General features: G+C 46.2%; 4 protein-coding genes across 11 annotated transcripts in view; 3 read left to right on the forward strand and 1 right to left on the reverse strand.

Annotated features, from left to right (window-relative positions):
* The window catches only part of LOC115757714, a 46,124-nt gene that overhangs the window by 14,864 nt on the left and 7,939 nt on the right, over positions 1-23,321 (reverse strand). For 3 of the 4 annotated variants that reach the window (XM_030698102.1, XM_030698092.1, XM_030698076.1), the window contains exons 1-2: positions 6,911-7,635; positions 2,042-3,015 (exon numbers count right to left, since the gene is read on the reverse strand). In XM_030698102.1, coding sequence (XP_030553962.1) covers positions 2,042-2,404 — 363 coding nt within the window. In that variant the 5' untranslated portion in view covers positions 2,405-3,015; positions 6,911-7,635. Of the gene's footprint in view, positions 1-2,041; positions 3,016-6,910; positions 7,636-23,321 lie in introns of those variants that run through there. The other variant, XM_030698085.1, reaches the window with a different exon arrangement.
* Positions 7,930-11,220, forward strand: LOC115757756 (SWI/SNF chromatin-remodeling complex subunit SNF5). 2 transcript variants are annotated; one of them, XM_030698177.1, is made up of 2 exons: positions 7,930-9,600; positions 9,668-9,816. In XM_030698177.1, exons 1-2 carry the CDS (start codon positions 8,731-8,733, stop codon positions 9,734-9,736), a joined length of 939 nt encoding a protein of 312 aa, XP_030554037.1. In that variant the 5' UTR covers positions 7,930-8,730; the 3' UTR covers positions 9,737-9,816. The 2 variants fall into 2 exon arrangements, with proteins under 2 accessions (XP_030554037.1, XP_030554028.1); XM_030698168.1 differs by having other exon boundaries at positions 7,936-11,220.
* On the forward strand, positions 11,428-15,381 carry LOC115757733 (serine/arginine repetitive matrix protein 1). The gene is made up of 5 exons (XM_030698116.1): positions 11,428-13,615; positions 13,679-13,735; positions 13,810-13,893; positions 13,948-14,037; positions 14,090-15,381. The coding sequence occupies exons 1-5, from the start codon at positions 11,549-11,551 to the stop codon at positions 15,314-15,316; spliced, it is 3,525 nt and encodes a 1,174-aa protein (XP_030553976.1). The 5' UTR covers positions 11,428-11,548; the 3' UTR covers positions 15,317-15,381.
* On the forward strand, positions 15,315-18,555 carry LOC115757739. 4 transcript variants are annotated; one of them, XM_030698127.1, is made up of 5 exons: positions 15,315-16,220; positions 16,601-16,740; positions 16,790-16,858; positions 16,915-16,992; positions 17,056-18,555. In XM_030698127.1, the coding sequence occupies exons 1-5, from the start codon at positions 15,391-15,393 to the stop codon at positions 18,381-18,383; spliced, it is 2,445 nt and encodes an 814-aa protein (XP_030553987.1). In that variant the 5' UTR covers positions 15,315-15,390; the 3' UTR covers positions 18,384-18,555. The 4 variants fall into 4 exon arrangements, with proteins under 4 accessions (XP_030553987.1, XP_030553997.1, XP_030554005.1 ...); XM_030698137.1 differs by having other exon boundaries at positions 16,918-16,992; XM_030698145.1 differs by having other exon boundaries at positions 16,601-16,734.

Genomic DNA, 23,321 nt, shown 5'->3' on the forward strand with positions numbered 1-23,321 from the left:
TGTTGTTGTGGTTCCTGTGTTCGGTTCTGTTGTGTCACTTGACAGCGCCAATTATCAGCAGTCGCATGTAGTTACAGCAACTGTGACAGCTGTGTTTTGTTGTTTCACCCTATACATACATACTTATATATATATATATATATATGTGCATGTGTCTCTGTGTGTGTGTGTGTGTGTGTGCTTGCCCTCAGCCCACAGAGCCCGATGCCCAGCTGAAGGTGACTCATTATCACTTCTAGCAGCAGCTGTAAAATGCATTCGGAATGTATAATGCAGAGAATGCAGAGAAATTGTCGCTCAGCTGATAGAGCACAAGTGGCAAATGTGCAGCACATGTGGTTGCACGACTATTAAATACCCTGTATAGACATTCTGATATAACGCAACCAAAGACTGAAGAGTTTATACATATTAAATCCACAAAACACTTTTAAATATCGCTACACACAGTTTTATGTTGATTACAATTGCCAGTCAATCTATTTTTTGGCACCTCTTGAAATGTAACCTTAAATCAATTTATATATTTTAAATTCTAGTTTTCTATATTCAGCTAATATACGCTTTGAGCCACTCGCTACAGGGTATTCAAGAAAAGTATGCTTTAAGCGCTTTCAACACAGGTGCGAGTGTACCTCAACTGATTACGCCTCTCGGTAATTAAACGCAGCAGCATCCCAGCTATTTTAGAGATGCATTACTGATAAGTTGTACGGAAATTGTCGAAAATATTTGCGAATGCAAATTACATTTGACAGCGGGAAACAAAAAATAATAAATATACCAAGTGAGATGATCTCAAACAGAACGAAGCAAAACTTAATTACTTCCTCATACACTCAGACAGTGCGAAGGAGAGCGGAAGAGGTTACAAGAAAGAGATCCCATTAGCAGGTGTCGAGGGCTCCGACTTGTCTTGTCTGTTCCCCAAGCGATAGACGCCCAGAGGGCGGCAGGGGCTAAGGTAAATGCCTTTCAATTAGCATCATCTGATCGGACTCGACAGCAGCTGCTGCTGCTGCTCCAAACGCCGTCAATTGAAAGCAACAAAAATATATAAATATATATATTGAGGCAAACAACTCCCCAAATGCTGTTGCCGTTTCCCCATGCCGATCTGCCTGCTGGCAAATATGTATTGTCAATAAGTTGTGTAAACACTAAAGTATACTATGCGCACATATTTACGCGGCAATAAACAAAACAACAAAAGAATCATAATCACTAAAATCAATTTGATTAAACCGAATGCGCAGCCTAACGGCAAAACGAAAACCAAAATAATATAATTCCGATTCGCAATTCGATGAATTTGTGAATTCGATAATCGATAACGATAACATGTTATGTGTTTTTATCAGTTGACTGACTGACTGGTGATCAGGCTAAGTAAGAGTAAGAGCTAAGAAGCGGAAATTTGGCCGTGCGCCTGCGTCGGACCAGCAAGCCAAAGATCGCCGGTTCAAATTCAGCATCAGTTGCCTATTTTACTCATTAATGGATGGATTTTTCATAGTTTTAAGCAAGTCTTCAGTTTATTTTTACTGAGAACTTTAAATGAACTTTAGATAAGTCGGATGATTAGTCACAACATTTTATACAAACGTTTTCCGCTATTTTTTCACATTTTAGGGTGGAATTGCCTAAAACTTGTCTGGGCATGCAGCTTCTACACAGAAGATATCTACAATCAAAATGTCAGCTGCCTAGCTCCTTGCGCTCTGACTTGAGCACCAATCAGTCAGTCAGTCAATCAGGACAAACAGGCTGATAAAGGAATTGTTAAATCTTCTAGATACTTGATACTTTATGCTCCTAAGCATTATAATAGATCTAATAGGTATAATCACCAAGCATTAAGTTTCTTCAATCACCAATCAATCAGTCGGTCAGGACAAGCAGTTATATATGCTGAGATACATACTCTACAGTTCTTTACCATAATATATATGTATATGCAGGATTATCAAAATTTACTTGAATGGACTTGGTAGTTGTATTATATCTTTTGAATAGATGACATTTTGCAGGCATTACTCACCTTGGTCTTGGTTACAATATTTGTGGCTAGTTTGACCACGGCAAAGTTGCCTTTGCCAATTGTCTTCTCCAGCTCGTAGTAGCCGACGCGCAGGAGCTTGTCCACGGATATTTTGCTCGTCGATGGCACTTTGTAGTTTTGTGGCGTTGATGTGGAGGCGGCCATTTCAGTTGCAGTGGGCCACTTGGTTGTTGTTGTTGTAGTAGTAGTTGTTGTTGTAGTTGTTGTTGTTGTTGTTGGGCTTAGTAATTGGCTAATGTTGCGTCGCCTCCTACTCGTTGATGTTGTTGTTGTTGTTGTTGCTGTCGACGCAGGAAGTTCACTTAAGATGCATTTTCTTTTGTTTGCCGAGCTTGAATTCATTTGCTATTCATGCCCGCTGCTGCTGCTGCTGCTGCTGCTGGCGACGCAGACACACACACACACACACACACACCTACATAAACAAAGAAATACACACACAAGTACACCAGACAAGGCGCAGCTTTGGCTGCAGCGGCGCTTGACGACAACGACGACGACCACGACCACGACGAGGATGGCGATGAGGATGAGGATGGAGCGGGAACAGCAGCAGCGCCGCCAGCAAAATTTAATTCGATGCGCAGCTCAAATTGATTGCAACAGCAATTACGTGCGCGTTGCGTCTGCGTCAGCGTCAGCGGCTGCGACTGCGGCTGTGGCAGAGAGTGCGGCAGGGGTCAACGGCAGCTGCGTCGTTGTCGTCGCTATGGCTGTGGCATCTGCTCCAGCTACCGGCGGCGACTGGGCCATTGGGCACGGCCACGTGGCCAGCGCAGCGAGCACGTGAGGCGTCTCCTTTTGTGTGGGTTGTCGTATGCTCCTCACGTTTCCAATTCCACGGAAAGCTGCTGCCCGTTGTTTGTTGTTGTTGTTGTTGCAGTTAGTTGTTGTTGTTGTTGTTGTATGCACGCGTTTTCTCGTTTCACATGTTTAGCCTTGTTGCTGAGGCGCTGCGATTGATTGCAACAGTAAAAAAAAAAAGGAAAAACAATTAAAAGTAATTCACAATTGAAATTTGAGCTTAGCTTTTCTTTATGTTATCATTGCTGCTGCGCTGCAGTGGGCGTGGCTGTGTCTCTTTTATCGATGCACAAAACACTGTGTAAGCCACAGACAGGCGACAACTTTTGGCTGCCAGTGTAAAAAATAACCTGTGTCTGCTCAACGCACTCACACTCCCCCTCCCGCTCACGTTTTTCCAACTCCAACTCCAACTCTCTCTCTCTCTCTCTCTCTCTCTATCTTTGTCTCTCTCTCTGTGAGAGGTGCGCTGTAAGCTGATCGCCTGGACAAGCTGCTTCCTCCTCCTGGCTGCAGCCTGCCTCCTGCTACATTGCGACCACGACAAATCTTAATGGGTTAATGTACAGCATCAAGGTCGCGTGGCCAGGCACACACTCACGCACACTCACACACACACACTCACAGTGATTGAGTGTGTGAACGAGATGGCGCGTGTGGCCCAAGTCAAGTGGCGATGTTTGTTGAAGCTGCGTTCAAGTCAGCGAATTCTTATTGAAATCAATTTAAGGCAGCAACAGCGTGAAATAGTTGTACAAAGAGCAAAAGCAGCGCAAACATAACAAGTAGACACACACACACACACACACACACACACACACACACACACACGCGCACAGACACTCAATTCTAATGCCAATCGAAGCGAAGTACACAAATTTTGGCCATGCAAAGCTTATACACTTTTTTATGCCCTGCAATTCGCATGGTAAACAAGAAAAGCTTTTAGTGAAATAAGCATAGCTTTTGGCGTGGAGAAAGTTACAAGATTAACAAGTTTTTATACAATTTTCCATTTCATATTAGCAAAAGCTGCAGAGATTGACCACTAAAATATCGTTTAAGATCGATCTTCGAAGTTTTTCAATATTTGCTCGTTGAAAAAGTGTTCACATTCACAAAAGAACAACTTACATTATTTGAAATATAAAAGTACGGAGCTTCAAGTTAATAAAGAACAAGCCATAAATTGAGCTTGAAGGAACTTTTGAAGCTTTCGACACTGGAGAAGGCACAAAAGTTAGTAAAATGTTAAACTTAAAAGAAATTATACGAACTGCAAAATCTTGCAATAAAATGTAAGAGACTCTAATTATAACACGAATAAAAGACGAAGTATGAATTGGGTAGAAACGATCTTTACACCTACGAAATAAAATACAAATCAGATCTAAGAGCTTTTAGACACTGAAAACAGAACAACCTTCTCTCGTATAACCGATTCTAGGGTCATTTTGTGCACGTCAAAAGCTAATTGCTATGCACACTTCATAGTGTATGCACATGAAAAAACCTTCTATATTTGTTTTACTCAAATTACCACGCACTTCAAATGCCCTATTGTATTTGCGTTATAGAGTATAACAGCACATTGACACACACACACACACACATACATACAGGCATACGCACACACGCACATGACGTATAAATTGTAAACAATTTGTCGGCGCGAAAGAGCAACGGCAGCTGTGGGCAACAATGCAAAAGCGATATTTAAGTGGGTTTCCTCAAGCATTTAATTTGCACATTTTCACGTTTCTTGAAAATTTCTCAGCGAACACGAGGCAAAAAAACAAAAAAAAAAAAAAAAAACACCAAATCAAATTATTAAATACCAATTGAAAATGTTTTTCTTTTTGTTTACTTATTAATCAAAAAAGACACAAAACAGTTGTAAGCGGTCGTGTCTGTGAGATGAAGCAGCAGCCGCAGGACAAGATTAACGACGCGAAGCGCACACAAGTCAAAGTCAATGGACAAAAATCAACAGACTGCGACTGCTCCGGCTTAGGAAATGGATGGAGAGCGAATGCGGCGACAACCTGTGCCTGGAAGCGCCGCATCAAAGCTGAATGAACTTCCAAATTGGAAGCAGCATTTGAAGCTGGGCCACATTCCAACGCACGCACGAAGAGCACCACCAACAGCAGCAGCAGCAGTCAGAGAGAGAGAGAGAGAATGAGAAAACAAGAGGGAGAGTTGCGAAAGCGAAGACAGCTGTAAAAGACGTCACAAGGCAGCGGCGACAGTGGTATCGGCGAATTTAAGACGAAATCATCAAGCACTGCGTCGATGCGTGCTGTCATTCACAATTGGAGCAGCGCACAGGCAAGTGGGTGGATGGGCGATTGGGTGGTTCTATGGCACAGCAACAGTAGTGCAGTTTTTTGGTCTTAAACTTGAGTTAAGGTTACAGTAAATCAGTCGAATTGAGATAGATCAGTTAATACGGGAGTTACTTGAATACACATGGTACTTAACTTATGGACCGCACTGTAACCATATGTACTTATATTTATATTAGTGTACACACATACATGTGTATATGCACACAATATCTGTTGGGCATTACTGATAACTAAGGCACCGCAGTAGTTGTCGGCTTGTTGTTGTTGTTGTTCTGCTCGCACTCCTGCCCTCTGTGGCTGCTGCTGTTGTTGTTGTTGTTGTTGTTGTTGTTGTTGAACCAACAAAACCGACAGCATAATCAGAAAAGGCAAAATACGAGAATGATTAAAAAATAAAACAAGAATAACAAAAGAAAACCAAAAAACAACAAAAGTCGCGCGCGCACGAAAAAAAAAAACAACACATACAAGTAAAGTAAATGAGCCAACAAATATAAAAGAGCAGAAAAACAAAAGCTAGAGAACGCGACTTCGACTTACAAACAGCAGCCAGACAACGAAAACAACAATAACAACACAACAACAACAACAACAACCGCAGCCCAGAAGCGCCAAGCGCCAACGCCAGCGCTCAAAGCAGAAGGCAAATAAAACGCAAGAGCAGGCAGCAGAGCGCGCGACGGCCTGTGTGTGTGTGTGTAGTCGGCGGGGGCGCAGCAACAGTTACGGGGCAGACAGGTTGCGGTGTGCATGTGTGAGTGCGGTTGTACATACATATATCCATGCACAAGTGTGTGTGTGTGTGTGTGTTTGCCTGGCTTGGTTCAAGGAGTCAAGGAAATTCACAAAAAACAACAGCAGAAATTACAATATGAAGCAGCATGATGACAATTACAAACACATACACACGCACACGAATGTGTGTGTAGAGGGGCGAAAATGAAACTTGTCGAGGTCGAGCATATAAACCACTCGAATAAAACGTATGTATGTACGTTTGTATGTGGGCACACATTCACGCGCGAGAGCGAAAGAGAGATAGAGAAAGCACATAAGCACACACTATTGATAACGGGCGAATGAAATAAATTTACAAACGCAAGGTGTCCAATTAGACCACTCAACAGCAATTAGCTTTTCTTCTTTGGCTTATTTGCGTTTTACTGGAGTTGCTATGACGTTCGCAGTCAAACAAACAAACACACACACACACACACACACACACACGCACGCACACAGAGGCGCGCGCGTGAGAGCAGCGCGCACTCTCACACAAACGCACGCACTAACAGCACAGATACATATGTAGCTATGCAATCGAAATACGTCACGACTTCAAGTGGAAAACCGTACGTAGTTTTAGCCGTCGTTTTGGCTGTGGGCCGAACAATAAGTTGCCGCAACGGCAGCATAATTGCCATTCATGAATGGTTTTTGCTTCCGCATGTCGCCGCACACACACAAAAGCACGTATTTACAAAACTCATAATTACATTACACATGCATTACACAGATGCATGTGTTTGTGTATGTAATTAAAATTCAGCGGCGCTCCCATCTCCTGCTCTAGTACATTGTGTTGTTTTTACAGTTCCAGCCGCAGCAGTAGCAGCAGCAACAATAACAAACGCAGCTCAAGAAACACTTTGTTTAATCTTTGTCTCATTTCATTCGCTTTTGCTCTTTTGCTTACACATTACGATTGCTTTCTATATTATTTTTTCTTCATATGTCGCCAGAGATCTTTTCGCGTTGAATTTTTATTACATATATATTAATTCTTGCGCTGTTATCACTTGTGCCTTGTGGCTGTTGTTGTTGTTGTTGCCTTTTGGCTTTTGTTGGTTGTATTTGCTGCCGTCGCATGCACTGAACTTGAACGCGTGGGCGTAGCATGCGCCGCGATTTATATTATCAAGTGCCTTTGCTTTCGGCTATTGGAATTTTTTCATATTGTTTAAGAGGCGATTCTTATACGATTATAGCGCGAAGCGCGGCCCACCTGCTCACGAAGCAAAAACTCGGCACCAACTGATGGCAATTCGCTCTCTTCGCACACACGCGTACCAACAGAGTTCACTCTCCTGCTCGCACTCTTGCCACAGCACTAAAGGCAGTGTTGATTTCAGAATTTATCGATAACGATATATGTAGACTATTCTGTTAGACGCGACAGTTCTCTGTTAAGATCTAATTCGTAAATGTTGTTTGCCCAGTTGGCAGCCCACTTTTTAAATTGGGCGCGTAAAATGAAACATTTAATTTGGTGGTCGATTAAAATGATTTAATTTCGTTATTTTTAATTTTCGAGTAAAATTTTTTTGCGCTCAATGATTAAAAGGATTTAATTTCCTTATTTCGTAGTAAAAGCGAACAAAAACAGCCAGCTTTCAGTTCCCATATAACAAGTACAGATACCTAAAAATAGAGCAGTTACTGAAAATCAGTACTTTTTATAACGGGAAATGCGCTCACGAAATGGTATGTTTCCTAAAAGTGCACATTATCCACTAACTAATGCTAATTATATGCGATTCGCTTGTCTTGCCGCCGGTAACACATATTTGTTGTAACTTCTTTCGACGACTTTTTTAGGATGATTCGCACCCTTTTTTAAGGTGCACTTGTCGCTGAGCATTGTTTTAGGCACCTCCCTCGCCTCATACCAGTAGGGATTCACTCGCTTCAGCCAGTAACTGCTGCCCATTTGCATACCGCTTAGCAGCTTGGCGACACACCCGGCACTCACCATTCTAATTATATATGATTTTTTTTTAAATTAATGTTTTTTCTTTTTTATTAATTTGCTTCAGTGGATAGTCAATTTTGTACAAAAGATTAAAAAATCCTTTGATATGTTCTGATATTTTTTTAAAATTCCTTTAAATCTATTACGTAAATTTGTCGTTTACCGTTCGAAAACAAACTCGAAATGAACTCCACATTTACTGTTAGAGTCCGACTCGGCTGAACAGCGAACTTAAATTGCGCGCCTACTTAGTAAAAACAAGATAACAACAGCAAATAACTGTGCCTTCCACTTCATCTCACAACAGCTTTGTGAGAGAGCGTAAGAGAGATGCGAACACTTCCAATTGGAGTTGGGAATTTGCACTGGAAGTGAAGTGAAGCAATGAATGAAATCTTCCATTGTGGGCGACCGGCAGCAGGCGCAAAAGCACGCATGCGACGGCCGCACCAAAAGCATGCGTGACGTCAGCTCTAAAAGCTCTCCAGCTGTGGGGTGAACATGTGGGTGCGCTTTTAACCTATACGAAAGAGAAAAGAATAGAAAAGAAAAGCACAGGATACTGCGGCCCTTTGCTTTGCTCGTCAACGTTTTGGACTCGAAAAGGGGCTTTTCCCAATAATTATGGCACGAAGCGTGTATTCAAAATTTTAAATGTTTACCGATTTAAGAGACAAAAAACAAATACAAAAAACAACACAAATTTCAAGTAAAATTGCGAACCATAGCGAGATTTTTTCCCCCCCGTTAACATTTAGATAAGCATGGTGCGACGCCGTGGCATAGTCGGTGGCTTGGCCAAACAGCTCTCCTACAGCGCCTATCAGCACATGATGGCGCCGCCGCCGCCGGGTCAGCACCTCAACATTGGCTGGCTGGGCAGCCCATCCGTGCACTGGCCCCCACAGGCGCCTAGGCCGCCTTCGCTGATGTCCGTCATGTGCAACAAAATGGTGGGCTCACTGCCGCGCATGCCTAGCCTGCCGCAGCCGGAGCTGAGCAGCCGCAGGCTGAGTCGCCTGCGACGCAATCTAATGCAGTCACCGCATCCCCAAGTGCTGCCCGCTTATCCACCGGCGCCTTTGGTGCAGACTGCCAATATTCTGCCCATGTGGTGTCGCTCCGACGAGCAGATGTGGTGCGATCCCGTCAAGCAGCGCCACAGGCTGCCCACGAGCGATATTTCCATACAGCTCAAGCAGCAGCTGCAGCAGCTAAAGCGACAGCAGCAACTGCAGCAGCAACGGCAGCGGCAGCAGCAGCAGCAGCAGCAGCAACAGCAGCAGAGGCAGCTGAGAAGCGGATTCATGCCCTTCAACTTTGGCAAATGTGCGAGCAGTCTGATCAAGTTCCTGGACAGAAGTGGCTCCACTTCGGAATCCTCTCTATATGCGGCCACACATCCCAATCCTGTGCCGGAAGTCCAGCCTGTGCCCACGATTAGCATCGTGAAGCGACCCTATTCAGTGGAGCGACACATTCATGCAGCCGACTTTGACTATGTGAAGCTGGCCAAGCAAATGGTCACATCTAAGGACAAACAGTTCACCGGATGTGGCGTCGGTCGCACCCAGGTGCTGCCCACTCATGGCGAGCCCCATAGGCTGGCCAATCGTGGATCTAGCAAAGCGCCGGTGAGCTTCACAGCTGATTATAGCGCCAGCAGCACAACGTTAACTAACCATTCCGCGGCACAAGCAGGTCGCCAGGAAGAGCTCAAGGCCAAAAGTCAAAGTCTCCAAGGTGAAACCCCAGCGGAGATGCAGCTGAATTATCTGGCCGCCGACATAGACGCCAATTTGCAGCATATACGCAAACTTTTGGGAACAAAGCTGCCACACAAACGGTGCGGCAGTTCCAGAACAGCGAAAGGTCTGGCAACGCTGCAACGACCAGAAATGTGCGCCAAGCTAAAATTTCCACCATTGGCAGGACACGCCGCACGGCTTGCCAGTCTGGCAGCACCGCAACAGTCGGAGACAAGGCTGCCACAGCGAGTCCACCAGCAGCATGGCAGCTCGATAATGTCTGCAAGTCTGGCAGCCCTGCAGCAGTCAGAGTTACCACAACAATTGGAAGCGGGCTTTGATGCAGTGCAGCAAGGAAACCCCACAAGGGTCGCCAGCCTGTCAGAAATGAAGCAGTCAGAGCTGAGCGACAACGTGGAGTTGCCACAGCAAATGGATGTGAGTGGCAATGTAACTCCTACAACGTTGCCCAATCTGACAACGGACAACGCGGGCGCCAAGCAGGAATTCAAGTTCACAACCGCGCAACTGGAGCTGGTGCAAAAGATTTTGCAGGAGAAAGACCAATTGCAGCGGGCAACGGAGCCGGAACCGGAACCGGAAGCGACAATGAAAGCCAAGACACCAAAAAGTGAGGCCCATAAACGGCAAATAAATCTGAATGAACTGTTCAAGGACAAAAATGTGCAGTGCGTCGAGTCGGATAATTCCTTGTGGAACTCGCTGATGCAGTTGGTGGCGCACATGTGCGACGACGGAAAGCGAAACGAGGAACCGGAACGCCTGATGGCTGGCGCCAGTTTGAAACCTTCGAAAAAGGAATATTCCATCTATCTGATGGTTACCTCTGACGAAGAGGACGATGTGGGCGACTCGAACCGGGTGGGCAACCAACGCAATACGCCCATCGCGAGCAGAAAGCCAAGGCAGACTAGGCTCAGAAGAAGGTCCACCATAAAGCCGCTGGATATACCCGCTCCTCACGCCACACTGCGTCAACAGAAGCAGCAGGATCAACTACGCCCTTTGCGTAAAAAAAGACGCCTCTCATTAGGACATCAGAACACTGAGGTCTTCTCCTGCTTATCGCTGCCGGCGCGACGTCCGCTGCACTGGCCCAATCCACGGCACATCAAGTGCCTGGCTCAGGGCAAGAAAAAGAGAAAGAGGCTGCCCCGACGCCCATGCCTCCGGCGACAGGCCAGCAACACATTGGACAGCAGCTATCAGAGCCAATTAATCAATCTAAAAAAAAACAACAATCGCATGTCTAATCCGTTCCTGCCTCAGCCACGTGTTCCAGTCAACTACACAGGGTTTTGGTGACCCGAAGCCCCAATTCTAGATGCATTGATCGTTTATATTTGCAAAGCCTAGTTAAGGAGATAGCTTTATGCTTTAACTATGCTCTGCACATATTTGCGATCCATGCATTAAAGATATATACAAAGCGTATAAATATTTATTGTTAGTTGCTGAAAAGAAAAAACTGTTGCAAATAAAGTTTGAGTTGAGCCAAGCCTACGATTTGTTTTCCTTTAATATGTATCGTAAAAATATGAGATCCGCCTTCTGACTATCTGACGTAACCGGATAGCTTAAGTTCCCACTAGATCCATACGAACTGTTCATCCTGCCAACCCAGCCACCTTGTATTTCCATTCGATTTAATCCAAAATCAAAAGTAATTGATCAAATTAGCTTTGTTTTTTGTGTGTCTTGTCACTGTTTATGTTAAATTCACAAATTTTTCGTGTTTACACTCAACATACCACAGATTATGTGAGCCAAATCTCAGCGGAAGATAAATACGGAACTCCCAGTTGCCGTTGCAATGGCCCCGACAGTTCACAAGCAATGCCAGCTTGGCGTCCCTCGTAGGGGTGCAAGATCCGCCAGATATGGAGGGCACGCAGATTGCCAATGGCAGCAGCAACAAGAGGATCGGCATTCTAGTCAATACAGAGACTCGTACCACGAGCCGTACCAGAAGCAGTACCCGACCGAGCATTTTAGGCCGTACCATGCGTTGTACGAGGAGCAGAGCTTGCGTGGGTACCAGAGTCCGGAGTGCTACCGGCAGAAATTCAATCAACAGTACCAGGATTCGTGCCGGATGTCATCCCGGCTAGCGTACCAGAAGCAGTACTACGCATCGTACCCGCAGCAGTACCAGAGACAGTTTCAGGAACAGAATCCGAAGCAGTACCGACATCGGTTAATGGAGCAGTACCAGATGCAGCACCAGAGATCGACCCAGTCTAAGTCACATGCATTCGACAGAGATAGAAGTAAGCAGTTTAAAAGCCAGATCTATGGCCATCTATGGCCTCCAGCTCGTCAGTATGGTGGTATGGGCCCCTCCAACTTTAGCTGTAACCCTGTTGGCTTCCCGACATGTGCCAATAAAGTGGTGCCAGAAAGTAATCAGGCAGCTTGCAGTCGTGGACAGCGTTCCAGATCTTGTGAGCGAAGTGAACCTCGCCGGGCTTGCAACGGAGCAACTTGTTGCAGGAACCGTAATGTCTCCCGTTCACCGTCTTGTACTAGGTCACACTCTAAGCTACGGCGCGGTCAATCCTGTGCTTCAGTGGGCAACAATGCTTATTGTAAACAACATAATTCATATCGTTCCAGACAAAGTCATGCTGATTACGACAGAACAACACAAACACGCCCCGCATGTCCCTCAAAATCTCGCGATGCTGCGTGCCAATATTCTCAAAGCCAGGACAGTGCTTACAGGACGCCAGATTCGTTATCCAGACACCGCTGTGATTCTTATAGCGATACACAGAAAAAACATAAATCCGTAACACGTGCTCCATCGCGTTGCGAGCCTGCTTGCTTTGGAACACCAGAAAAGAAATGTTCGAGGCAGCCACCAGCCCAGCTTCAATTTCCACCATCATCTTGCTGCAGTTCTTGCTTTTCGCCCCCAGAAAAGCAAAGATCGAGGCGACACGAATCGAATAGCGAGCATCGTAGGCAATCCCGTAGCGATCCTTTCTGCGAACCTTGCTACGACCCTTACCAACAGGATCAATCCGCAGGATGTAGGCAGCTTCGTGGTGAGCCTCGCAGTGAGCATCGTTACGCGCATAAAACTGAGGCTCCACCCAAGGCCCCAAAGCAGCCTCGACCTCGCTGCGAAGGTTGCTACGAGCCCAGACCGAAACCTGAGCCACGTCGCAGTAAATCCGCATGCAGTTGCGGTTTTGGGCCGCGTCCAGTAACTGAGTCAATATTCAGCTGTTGTCCGCCGGAAAAGCCAACGGATTACGTGGAACACAAGCAGTTTACTGGCATGGCACATCGAAATCCCTTGGTGGTTAGATCTCACGGATGCCTAAACGAATGTCCTACCCAAGGTTACCGTAAGAAGACCAAAAAGCCCAGGGACCACAGGGCGAAATCAAATTATGGCACTTATAACTCTTTACCGTGTAAACCACCAAAGCAAGCATGTCCAGGCAATCAGGGCAGAGAATATTATAGGAATCCGCGCTCAGATTATGCGGAGTTGCAATATCAAAGTGGCAGATTCGTCAAGAATCCCCTAACCGTTTCTAGCTGTAGTTGCAACATGCAACCACAATGTCCTGCCAAAACGGTTAAGGAACGCAAGGCCACACCATACTCTTCCTATCAAACCTTCGATGAGGCGCAAGGATCTTGCGCATGTACACCAGGTGCTCCACGGAAAGAATCTTGCCGCAGGCGCACGTCTTTCTATCTGGAAGAATCCAAGGAGATGCCCTACCGTTGTACGGGCAATGGCTTGCCTGAGCTCAATCATAATAATCCACGCACGAATTTTGTGCCTGCAATGTGGTTCAATGCAGAAAGCTCGCCCGAGAAAAAGCCAACAAGTTCCCGTAATGAAAGATCCTACTCGGGCGTAAGGCAACCCTTATATTTCTATCCATTTTCAAATATAAGTAACTCTTTCCTTCTATTTTAGCTGTCGCCTATAACCTCGTCCTTCCTACAGCGGCGCCAGGTGCCCGCCAGATCCTGTGTAAGCATTCCCGGTCAAGGCCGGGTATTATCTGCTGTCGTTTCTTAATTTACCCATGTTCCATCAATTTCCAGAATCGTGGATCTGCACCACACGGTAGCCTACAAATGGCCAAGCAACGGGGAAGTTTGCCCAAGCGACGTCTATCCGGCTGTGGCGTAAGCTTGAGCTATGTCTACCATATCTATTGAATCTAATTGCTACATTCTCAGACTTCCAATGTTAACAAAAAATGCTTGGCCTTGCACATCAAGCACCGACGCTGCCCCGGCAAACTATTCTCGAGCTCAGGTTCAAATAAGGTAAGTTTAAATATTCCAATTGATCTCACTCACTCAGATAAACTGTTCACAGAAGCTACCACTTGTATCCACAAGTAATCTGCTAAAGACCCGCCGCATGCCCAAGGCCAATCCGGGTTCACTTCGGTTCCCCATTAAAGTACACAAGCTACCCGATTGCGCAGGCGTTAAAATAAAGCTACACAAGCAACGCTGTCGCGGCGGCAAGCTGTCATCCGCCGGCAACGGCTCCCAAGGCGCAAGGAACGCAAGTTCCAGGCCTCGAGAGAATCAGATGGGTGGCACTAGAGCCATGCCGGGCTCCCATCCCAAGCCCAGCCGACTGCAGACGACAGTTAGGAGCGACAGAGTGCAAGGTCAAGGCCAATCGCAAAGGCAAGCACAATTGCAGCCGGATGCGGGATATCCCCGTGAACAGCACTCACAGCCCGCAGTAAGACCTAAGCCTCCAGCAGCAGCAGCACGACGCGATCTGCCACAAAGATATCAGATGCAGGCTCCAGACCAACAGATTGCCAGACCTATTCAATGCACAGAGAACATACCAGCATCTGGAGGCACAAGAGCATCGGGCCAACCAGCTAGGAATGTGCCAACTCCCGCGGCAGGGACCCAGCCGGTGACAAGGCAGGAATCCACCGGAGCACCGGCAGAAAAGCGCGAGATAGCTCAAATCCAAAATCAAAATAGAAATCGGGCGCCAGAACGGACAGAGGAGCGGGCGCAGGTGAAAGAACGGGTGCAAGATCGGGCACAGGAACGTGTAGCACCACGCAGTGAAGAAAACACACTGCAGCGTGCGCGTAAGAATAACAACGAGAAGCAAATCACAACACAACGGCCCCAGTACCTGAGAGATGGCCAAGTGCAGCAGCTACCACAGCCTATAGTCCACTCGCACAGCAGGGATGGCTGTATGGGCACGAATATACATCATTTCTATCGCGGCAGCTTTTTGGCCGTGCGCTCAACCCAAATAAGCGAAGCAGGGCCAAGCAACGGCCCCGGCGGATCAAGGAGACGGGAGTCCCTTTTAACAGTCGCCACAAATATGCTGAGACCGCAGATGGTAAAGAAATCACTGCCAAAATGTTCGGCTTTTGTGGTGCCCAACAAATGGCAGTGTACGCAACAGCTCAACGGCTTTGTGGGCGGCAGCCCTATTGTGGAGCTGCAAAAGGTCAAAGGACTACATATAAGCGGCAAGAGCGGCTGGTCATGGCGCAAAATGTTGCCCAGTTGGCTGGTCAATGGCAAGGCAAAGGCAACTAGTGCATAGCCAGCGCTGTCAGAAGGCGAAAAAAAAAAACAAAAAAACAGCAAATTCTCGATGCGTTCCGAAAATTTTCAAATATGACACGATTTGGTTTCAAAAAAATTCTAAGCCACTACAAAAACTCGAATGATGCTAGCCTAGCGGACGACAAGTCCAGAAGCCAGAAGTTCGATGCCCAATCAGACCACACGCAGAATGACAGCAGTTGCGACAATATTGAACCAAAGGCCGCTACGGTAAGAAAACTACCGACTCCACCCCCAGGCGAAACGGTCAATCCCAAGCTACACGATCTGAAGCCCACCGTTAGGACACAATTTGTGCTGGGCAGGACAATGAGGAACAACGATTATAGTTCGGCAGCCATACGGAGAGGCAGCTACATGCGCCGGGACCAGTCTAGGCCGAGCTGGCCAGCCATAAGGAACAGGTCAAAAAAGCCAAAGCCCATACGCCATGTGGGCGGCGGTGTCAGATTGTGTCCTGTCTGCGGTCAGCGGGCAATTGACACCACCTTTACGCCCGATGGACACAATTGCATTTGTGACTTATGCAATGCCAAGATCCACGCCGCTTTGGAAAACTACAACGGTCAATCTGGCAATTACTCACCTTGCTCGTTAGACTGGCGACAGAGTCCGCAGTCGGGAAACCAATGTCAGAGTCAGGGTCAGGGTCAGGGTCAGGCAACGGCACAGAGTTCGTGTCCGGCTGGTAATCCGTGCGAGCCGCCACCGTTCAGCATTGTTGTGCTGCAGGATTGCGAAAATAGTGCACTGATTGATCAGCTGACGACTGCCTTAGCGCGAACCTGTACACAACAATCCAACTTTCACAACAACAGCAGCAATAACAACGATTACAGCACCGAATACAAAAATAATTATTCGAGCGGCTACCCGGATCGGTTTGTATCGTTTTACAAGACAAGACATCTTCGGTCTAGTTCCGAAGCTAAGGATAACTTCAGCAGCTCAGTCCGTCCGGATCCAAGGGCAGCTTTACGTTATAGTACTTCTATGTTAAAAGGAAGTCCAGTAGGACTCCAAGGGCAGCTTTACGTTATAGTACTTGCATATTAAGAGTAAGTCTATATTAGCTCAGTCCGTCCGGATCCAAGGGCATCTTTACGGTATAGTACTTCCATCTTAAAGTGAATTCCGGTTTAGTACTTCCATGTTAAAAGGAAGTCTAAATTAGCACAGTCCGTCGTTTTGCTCAATATTGTATTGTAGGGTCGAGATCATATCTTCCAATATCTTCTAAGCCTTGCCCTTTTTTCAACAGAGCCCCAACGTGTGCATTGCCAGCCCATGACTATGCACCACCCGGCTATATTCAAAATCCCCCACCAACGCCCACGGGCCAGGTATATTATGACGATACTCAAAACCGCATCTATGACACTCCATTGGCCCAAAGTAATTGTGAGTTTATCCTTAGTTCGATTCTAATGATTGAATATTCCTGTATTAGATGCAAGCCAAAGAAACGGGGATTGGACTGACAATGAGCCTTATACCGATAATTATACCGAAAAAAATAGTGAGTTAAGCATTCCCAAGTAAGCAAAGCCCTCAATTAATCCAATATTCCGGTAGTAGCTGCAGCTCCAAGAAACAATGAATGGGCTCCCGATCCAGGTTTCTGCAATGTTCGTCCAGGGCAACGCGACCCGCGTAAGTTGCACTTAACATTTTTGCAAATGTCTAAAGCACGCGCATAATTCATGACTGCTTCAGGTGACAATCCAGGTCCCCCGTTATATCCTCCTAGCGGCACAGGTATGCGTCGAAAGAACGGCCCTGTCAATGTGGATAACAACAGCTACGCTTGCGCGGCTGATCGAGACGATTCGAGTGGCTTTTCTGGACCTGGGTGTACCTGCAATTGCGAATTCTGCAGAAACAGTTACGAAAATAGCGGAAGGCTTATTTGTCTTATCGCACAGGCCCTGGAGATATTCCTGGAAAATAATGTCAGGGAACCAGCAGCCAATAAGGAGAAAAAAACAAAGCATGGTGGCCGCAAGTCGTCCCATTCCCGAAGCGCATCTAACACCGGCGTATCTGCTAAGTCCTCAAACACAAAAACCTCAGCTCAGCATAAGGAGAAGGAGAAGGAAAAAAAAAAGTTTAAGGAGAAATCCAAGAGCAATGGCAAGGAGAGGGCCAAAGGGCCGCCAAAGGATAAAAACAGAACCAAGCATGCCCAACGTCAACTTAATTATTCGAACTTCTTTCTGCCCGACTCAGAGCAGGTCCCATGCAAGTACAAGCATTCAAGTCCCTGCAGCGCAGCTTGTCGCAGTGGCTGCAACAAATCACCTGGCCGCAACAACGGCTACTCCGGCTCGGCAGGCTACAACGGAGGCTGCGTTCCCACCTGTACGGCTTCCTGTGGCAAATGTACGAACTGCTGTGCGGGCTCACGCTCGGCGGAGCACCAGTCCAGTTGTGTCCCAGGCTGTCAAGCCACCTGCAGTAGCTCGATGTCGAGCAACATTAGTGCACCCAGTCGTTCCAATCAGCGGCAGGCTAGATTGGGCGGACGCAACAGAGGGCTTCCAGGCAACCCTGGAACGGGCGGACGCAACCAGCAGTCAGGCGGGCGTGGAGGCGCCGAGTCGTCGGCGGGCCAGAGTGGCCGCTCAAAGCAACCAAATGCACGCTCCAAGTCGCCAGGCGGCAACGGTACGAAATATTGCCGCTGTTGCAACAAGCAACAGGATCGCTTTGGAGCTGGTGATGCCACAAATCGGACGCCATGCGGCTGCTGTGCCGGCTTTACAGGGCGAAGCATGAACAGCCAGACGGCCAGACCCACGGGCAACTGTATTCATGGTCTACAGCCCGTGGCCCACTATCGACCCGGCATGCTGCAATTCCCCATCAACTATACGCTCCGGCGCAACGGCGAATGCGTACGCCGTAGTCTGGTGCGCACAGCGGCGGGGGCCACACTCCACGAGCGGCCACACAGTGAGGAGCACATATCGAATGCCCTGCATGATCAAGGCAGGTCCAAGCCATGCAGTCGATGTCGTTCCAATTTACAGTTTTGGCACTGAGTGCACAAATTACGCATTGTGTAGATCGTATATAGTACTAATCCATCTATATCGAACATATAATGCATAATTTTGTTCGGCCGCGTGGTGGTTTAGTTTTCAAAGCAAAATTCCCGTTGACTTTCAATTAAGCTATAGATCAATATATATAATAAAACCGGTAAAATGCAAACTCAATTGTATCAATTCTCTGCATATGGTATGTTGTTTTCCTACATATTGGAGTTAGGGATTTTTGACATGTGTTTTTTTCAAAAGGTAACAGCTAAAGGATTTTTGCATTTGCAGCTTCCGCTTCCGTTTCCGTTGGCCCAGATTAACTTCTTAGCGGCGCAAATCAAACGGGCCACAGCTACGGGACAAACAATTAACGCCACAGGCGTTTCCTTATTATTCCTCATTCCATTTGGAATTCGACCAGGCGCAAAGTCACTAATCACCAAAAATATTTTGGAAGCGAGTCCCGGACAAAAGGTACAGGAACCTGTACCTGAACCGAGGCCCAATGGCCCATTCGGACGTGAGCGCACAATGGGCGCGTCGAGCTGCTTCCTGCGCTGCATTTCACACTGCGGGACGAACATCTAATTGCCTCCTGGCCACATGTCCTGCTGCGCGGCCAGCAGCTAGCGGAAAATGTTAATTGCAGCTACAGAACGCACTTTTCCACACTCGTTGATGCCGCTAAGCGGCAGCAGGACATCCTTTTCCTTGTTTTTGTTGTTTGCCAACATTTGTTTTTACAACCTGCCCTCTCTCTCTCTCCCTCTCTCTCTCTCTCTGTCGCACACACGCTCTTTGAATTCTCTGTTTGTGTACAAAGTACGCGCCTCCGCAGCGTTTCCGCTCATCATTCGTAAAATTAGTCGGGCCACGCAGCAACAGATGATATGAATGCCCCTTGGTCCCGTCCCGTCCCAGCCCAGGACAGGCTTGAGCCCATGCGCTGTAAGTAATACAGGATGCGTTTGTGCAGGAAGTGCAATTGTTCGATGTTTGCCTCGAATTTGAGCAAATGTTTGCGAAACGTGTTCGTGAGCACAAAAAATGAATGTAAATCGATTTGTTTAACTGGGCTCTTTGTGAGGTGATAAAATATAAAGCATATTTCTCAATTTATGCATATATATTTAACCATATTACGATCAAGGCAGTCAGAAGTCCAAGCCGGAACCGGAAATTAATAGGTTGAACTGCCCAAATCACATATAATAGATAATAGATAAGCAGTATAAGGAATATCAAAGGATCTTAATTAACATGGAGCTCAGGCTAAAGATATATTTAACTACATGAGCTTAGACAATTAATAAGATAAATATATCACTTAATACAGCTCAATCGTAGTTAAAGTAGCCTAACCTGGCTCGCACCTCACCTGCTTGCATTGAAGATCACACCTCAGTTATCTGTTATCTGTTGACAGGCTCTTCCGCAAAACTTCAGATGGCAGCATTTCGTAATTCGATAAGCTTTAACAGCTCAGTTGAGGCTAGGTATGCCCATTTATATTTACATGGGCGACAATTGCCCAACAATGGATGCTCAGTTCTCGCCGAGATCTTCTCTTTTTACAGCAATTTGTGAGCTTTGCTTTTGTTGTTGTTGTTGTTGTTGTTGTTGATTGTTCTTGGGCATGTTGTGGGTTTACTTGGGAAACAAACCATTTACGTGACACATTTCCGAGTCGTTGTAGTTGCCGTTAATCAGATTCACGGCGCATTTCTACAGTTCTTAAGGTTTTTATTTTTCATTGTTATCATTTGAAAATGCCTTAATCCGAATTTATTAAATGAAAGCGGAAGTCTGTGCGGCTTGTTTCCCATTGTGCCCACGAGCACTCGCCATCTCTGTCTTCTACCATCTCCCCCTCTCTCTCTCCCGCTCTCTCTGTCTTCTTCTATCTGATCTTCTTCTCGTAGTACTAGGGGGCTTCTCCGTTTTCGTTTTGTGTGTGGCATTTGAATGGCTGCGGAATCTGTTGTTTTGGTTTTACGAGCGCGCGTTTTCAGCTTCATTTTATATTTTTTGCTTTTACGGTTACCTCGTCTAGTTTTGTGGAGCAATTGATTTAAACATTTGACGTTCTGCGCTCCCAACTGGGCGCAGGTCCACAAAGATTGGTGTTAATGATCGTTTTTTATGTGTGGAGTTAGCTGCCAGCACAAGATGACAAACGATTCCACGCCCATTTATGACGAGCCAAGAAATAACCGCAAGTTTTCAAAACTCGTCTCGAAGATAGTGAAATTACAGGAATTCCCAACCAACACGCACTCCCTCACACCCAACTTGGTATTTCTAGCTGAAAACTTTACGACACATCTGTTTATTGATTTATAGTTCGGGAAAGTGCCAATAAAACTGAGTCCACGAGTCTGCCTAGGATTAGCTACTATGCTGAGGCTGGGTTTTTCCCCCTCTAAGCAAACACTGAAGATCATAAAATTCACTTTTCTGTGTATATATTTTGGTGCACTGTTAATGCCTGGCCTGCGTATATATGAAATTCTTAGCCATTAATCGTTCAGGCGAGGGTGGCTGCTGCAGTCATATATTTGGTATATATACATATGTATAGCTATATATAGGAAGACACCACCAGGCACATTTGGTACTTATGATAACATTTGATTAACGGCGAGTGCGCTGCCTCGATGGGTTTTCCCTTAAAATGCTCGGTCCCTATATTTGGAATCTGATATATGGGCGGCACACGCCCCTGCCACCGCCAGCTGTAACATTTCTGCTTGAAAAACTCCCATTAGAAATTATATAATGTTTGAAATACTCTCAAGCCCTAGACAGGGTTAAAAATAGGGTATAATGAAGTCGTATAGGTGCATGTGACCAGCAGAAGTAAACTTTTCTACGCCATTATGTATATATTCTTAGTTCCGGCAATCTTTAAAAGGAGACACCAAATCAGGTAGATGCCTTCTCTTTCTTAGCTTTCTTCGTTTACTTACAATCGATAAATATCGATTGATGTGTGGGCATCACATGCCCCTACCACCACCCATTATATCATTTATTTGTAATACCCTACCATAGACTAAGTTGAAAATGGGATCTCATGAAGTTTTATAGGTTTATGTGACCAGCAGAAAAATACATATTCTATCTTTAGGAGGAAGAAACACCTTGTTGGCAATGTTGATTCCTTCTTACCGTAAGACATCTTCCTTTATTTACAATCGATAGATACCGATTGATATATGGGTGGCACACGTCTCTGCCACGGCCATTAAAAATAATATAATTTATTTGTAATACGCCAGATCGACTGTAATGCCCTGTAATAACCATAGACTGAGTAAGCCCTCTTCTTCTTCTTCTTTTAATTATATTTATTTATTTATCAAGAAACTCAGAAATAATCTTGCTATGTATAGAGCCCGCAGCTGAGTGAGGGATATCTGCGAGTTGGGCAACCGCGACTAGAGTTTGTGGGTTCGTGTCAAACGCTTACTTCCTTTTGCCTTGCGCATTTATTCGAATTATGCGCCAACACAGAGTTACCTGTAATTGAAAATAAACAGGCTAAGCAAATAGCGAGAAATAATATAGGAAATATGGTAAGAGAAATATATGCTGAATATTAACGCACAAGCCATACAAAGTCACGTACGTAGCTGCGATATTAGTTGCTGAGCCTAAGCAAACATCCTTTGTTGGCCAATCCACCCGGTCTGGCTTCCTGTCGATGCTTATCATGTGTGAGCCGGAGCCTGAGGCCTTTACATGCATTGTGTGGGCCGAAAACAATGGCAATTGCAATTGGAGGCACGGCAGCTGGACAGGATGCCCAGCCTAGGAGGATTAACTGTAGCTGCTTGGCCGGCAGGATGTGTGTAGCTCAAAAAACAAATCGGCTCATACAGAGGAGTAGGTTCGGGTCATGCATCGCTGCTGACTGCTGTCTGCTGGCTGCTGTGCCACATTAGGCCAAGAGACGCCGCTATCAATTAGGCGGCCAATTAAAGCACTTAATTTATTTGGTCTGCGATCAATGCGAGCGATAAACAAGCCATTAGATGCAGAGGCACAATAAGTAGAACTCGCTCTCCTTTGCTCTCCCTCTCCACTTTCTCGCTCAGCGAAATGCGAGCAGGCATCAAAGCAGGCGGCGGCAGGACGAGACAGTTAGCTGCGCAGCCAGACAGCAGTTGCAGCTAGAGATGCAGCTACAGATACAGATACATTCAACAGATGCAGATACATTTACAGAGACAAAGGTGCAATCTTAAGTGAAAACCCAATAGCAATAATTGCGCAGGCTCTGTTGAGATAATTTCAATGGAACTGCCTGCTGCAACAGCAGCTGCTGCTGCAATTTGAACTCACGCACAGGACGCGCGTCCTGTGGTTGCTTGCAACAAACGCCTCGTGCCTTGTGCAACGCCAAGGGGCAAGGCTCGGGGGCGCGTCTCGCTCTCTCTCTCTCTCTCCGCTTTGGGTATTCCAATGAACTGAACTGCAAGCCAAAAGGCTGCGTAATTCAAGTATTCCACTTCACGCTTGTCTATAAATTGATGAAAGGATTCTGGCACTTAGCTGGCAGCCATATGCTAACGCACAGACTCAACACATGCTGCAGGATCTCCCCTCTCCCCTGCCCCGGTCAGTCAAATAAATGATCCTGTTTTTTTTTTTTGGCTGTCAGTTTGAAAAGGAAGTCGACACCGCAAAGCGCGCATTCACAATTTCTAGCTGTGTAGGCAAAAGGATTTCCTGTAATTACAATTCGTCGTCTAGGCAGCGTAATTAGTCAACATACACACATACACACACACACACACACACACACACACACACACACACACACTCGTCTATGGCTCGCATGTGCCCCCCGGTGGCACGTGATGGCCACCGAAATTGTTGGCATTGCCCCACGGAATTGTTTATTAATATGTACAAAAGATATTTCAATGAAAA

Source organism: Drosophila novamexicana, unplaced genomic scaffold (genome assembly GCF_003285875.2).
Source record: "Drosophila novamexicana strain 15010-1031.04,08,12 unplaced genomic scaffold, DnovRS2.1 tig00000008-arrow-pilon, whole genome shotgun sequence".
In the NCBI taxonomy this organism is placed as follows: Eukaryota; Metazoa; Arthropoda; class Insecta; order Diptera; family Drosophilidae; genus Drosophila; species Drosophila novamexicana.

Bases quoted from the DNA above. Each gene is read 5' to 3' on its own strand.
- LOC115757756 (XM_030698168.1), top strand. From the start codon at position 8,731: ATGGTGCGACGCCGTGGCATAGTCGGTGGCTTGGCCAAACAGCTCTCC.
- LOC115757733 (XM_030698116.1), top strand. From the start codon at position 11,549: ATGGCCCCGACAGTTCACAAGCAATGCCAGCTTGGCGTCCCTCGTAGG. The intron at 13,616-13,678 runs GTAAGGCAACCC...CTTCTATTTTAG, and splicing joins ATGAAAGATCCTACTCGGGC to CTGTCGCCTATAACCTCGTC. The intron at 13,736-13,809 runs GTAAGCATTCCC...ATCAATTTCCAG, and splicing joins AGGTGCCCGCCAGATCCTGT to AATCGTGGATCTGCACCACA.
- LOC115757739 (XM_030698127.1), top strand. From the start codon at position 15,391: ATGACACGATTTGGTTTCAAAAAAATTCTAAGCCACTACAAAAACTCG. The intron at 16,221-16,600 runs GTTTGTATCGTT...TTTTTTCAACAG, and splicing joins TCGAGCGGCTACCCGGATCG to AGCCCCAACGTGTGCATTGC. The intron at 16,859-16,914 runs GTGAGTTAAGCA...ATATTCCGGTAG, and splicing joins TAATTATACCGAAAAAAATA to TAGCTGCAGCTCCAAGAAAC.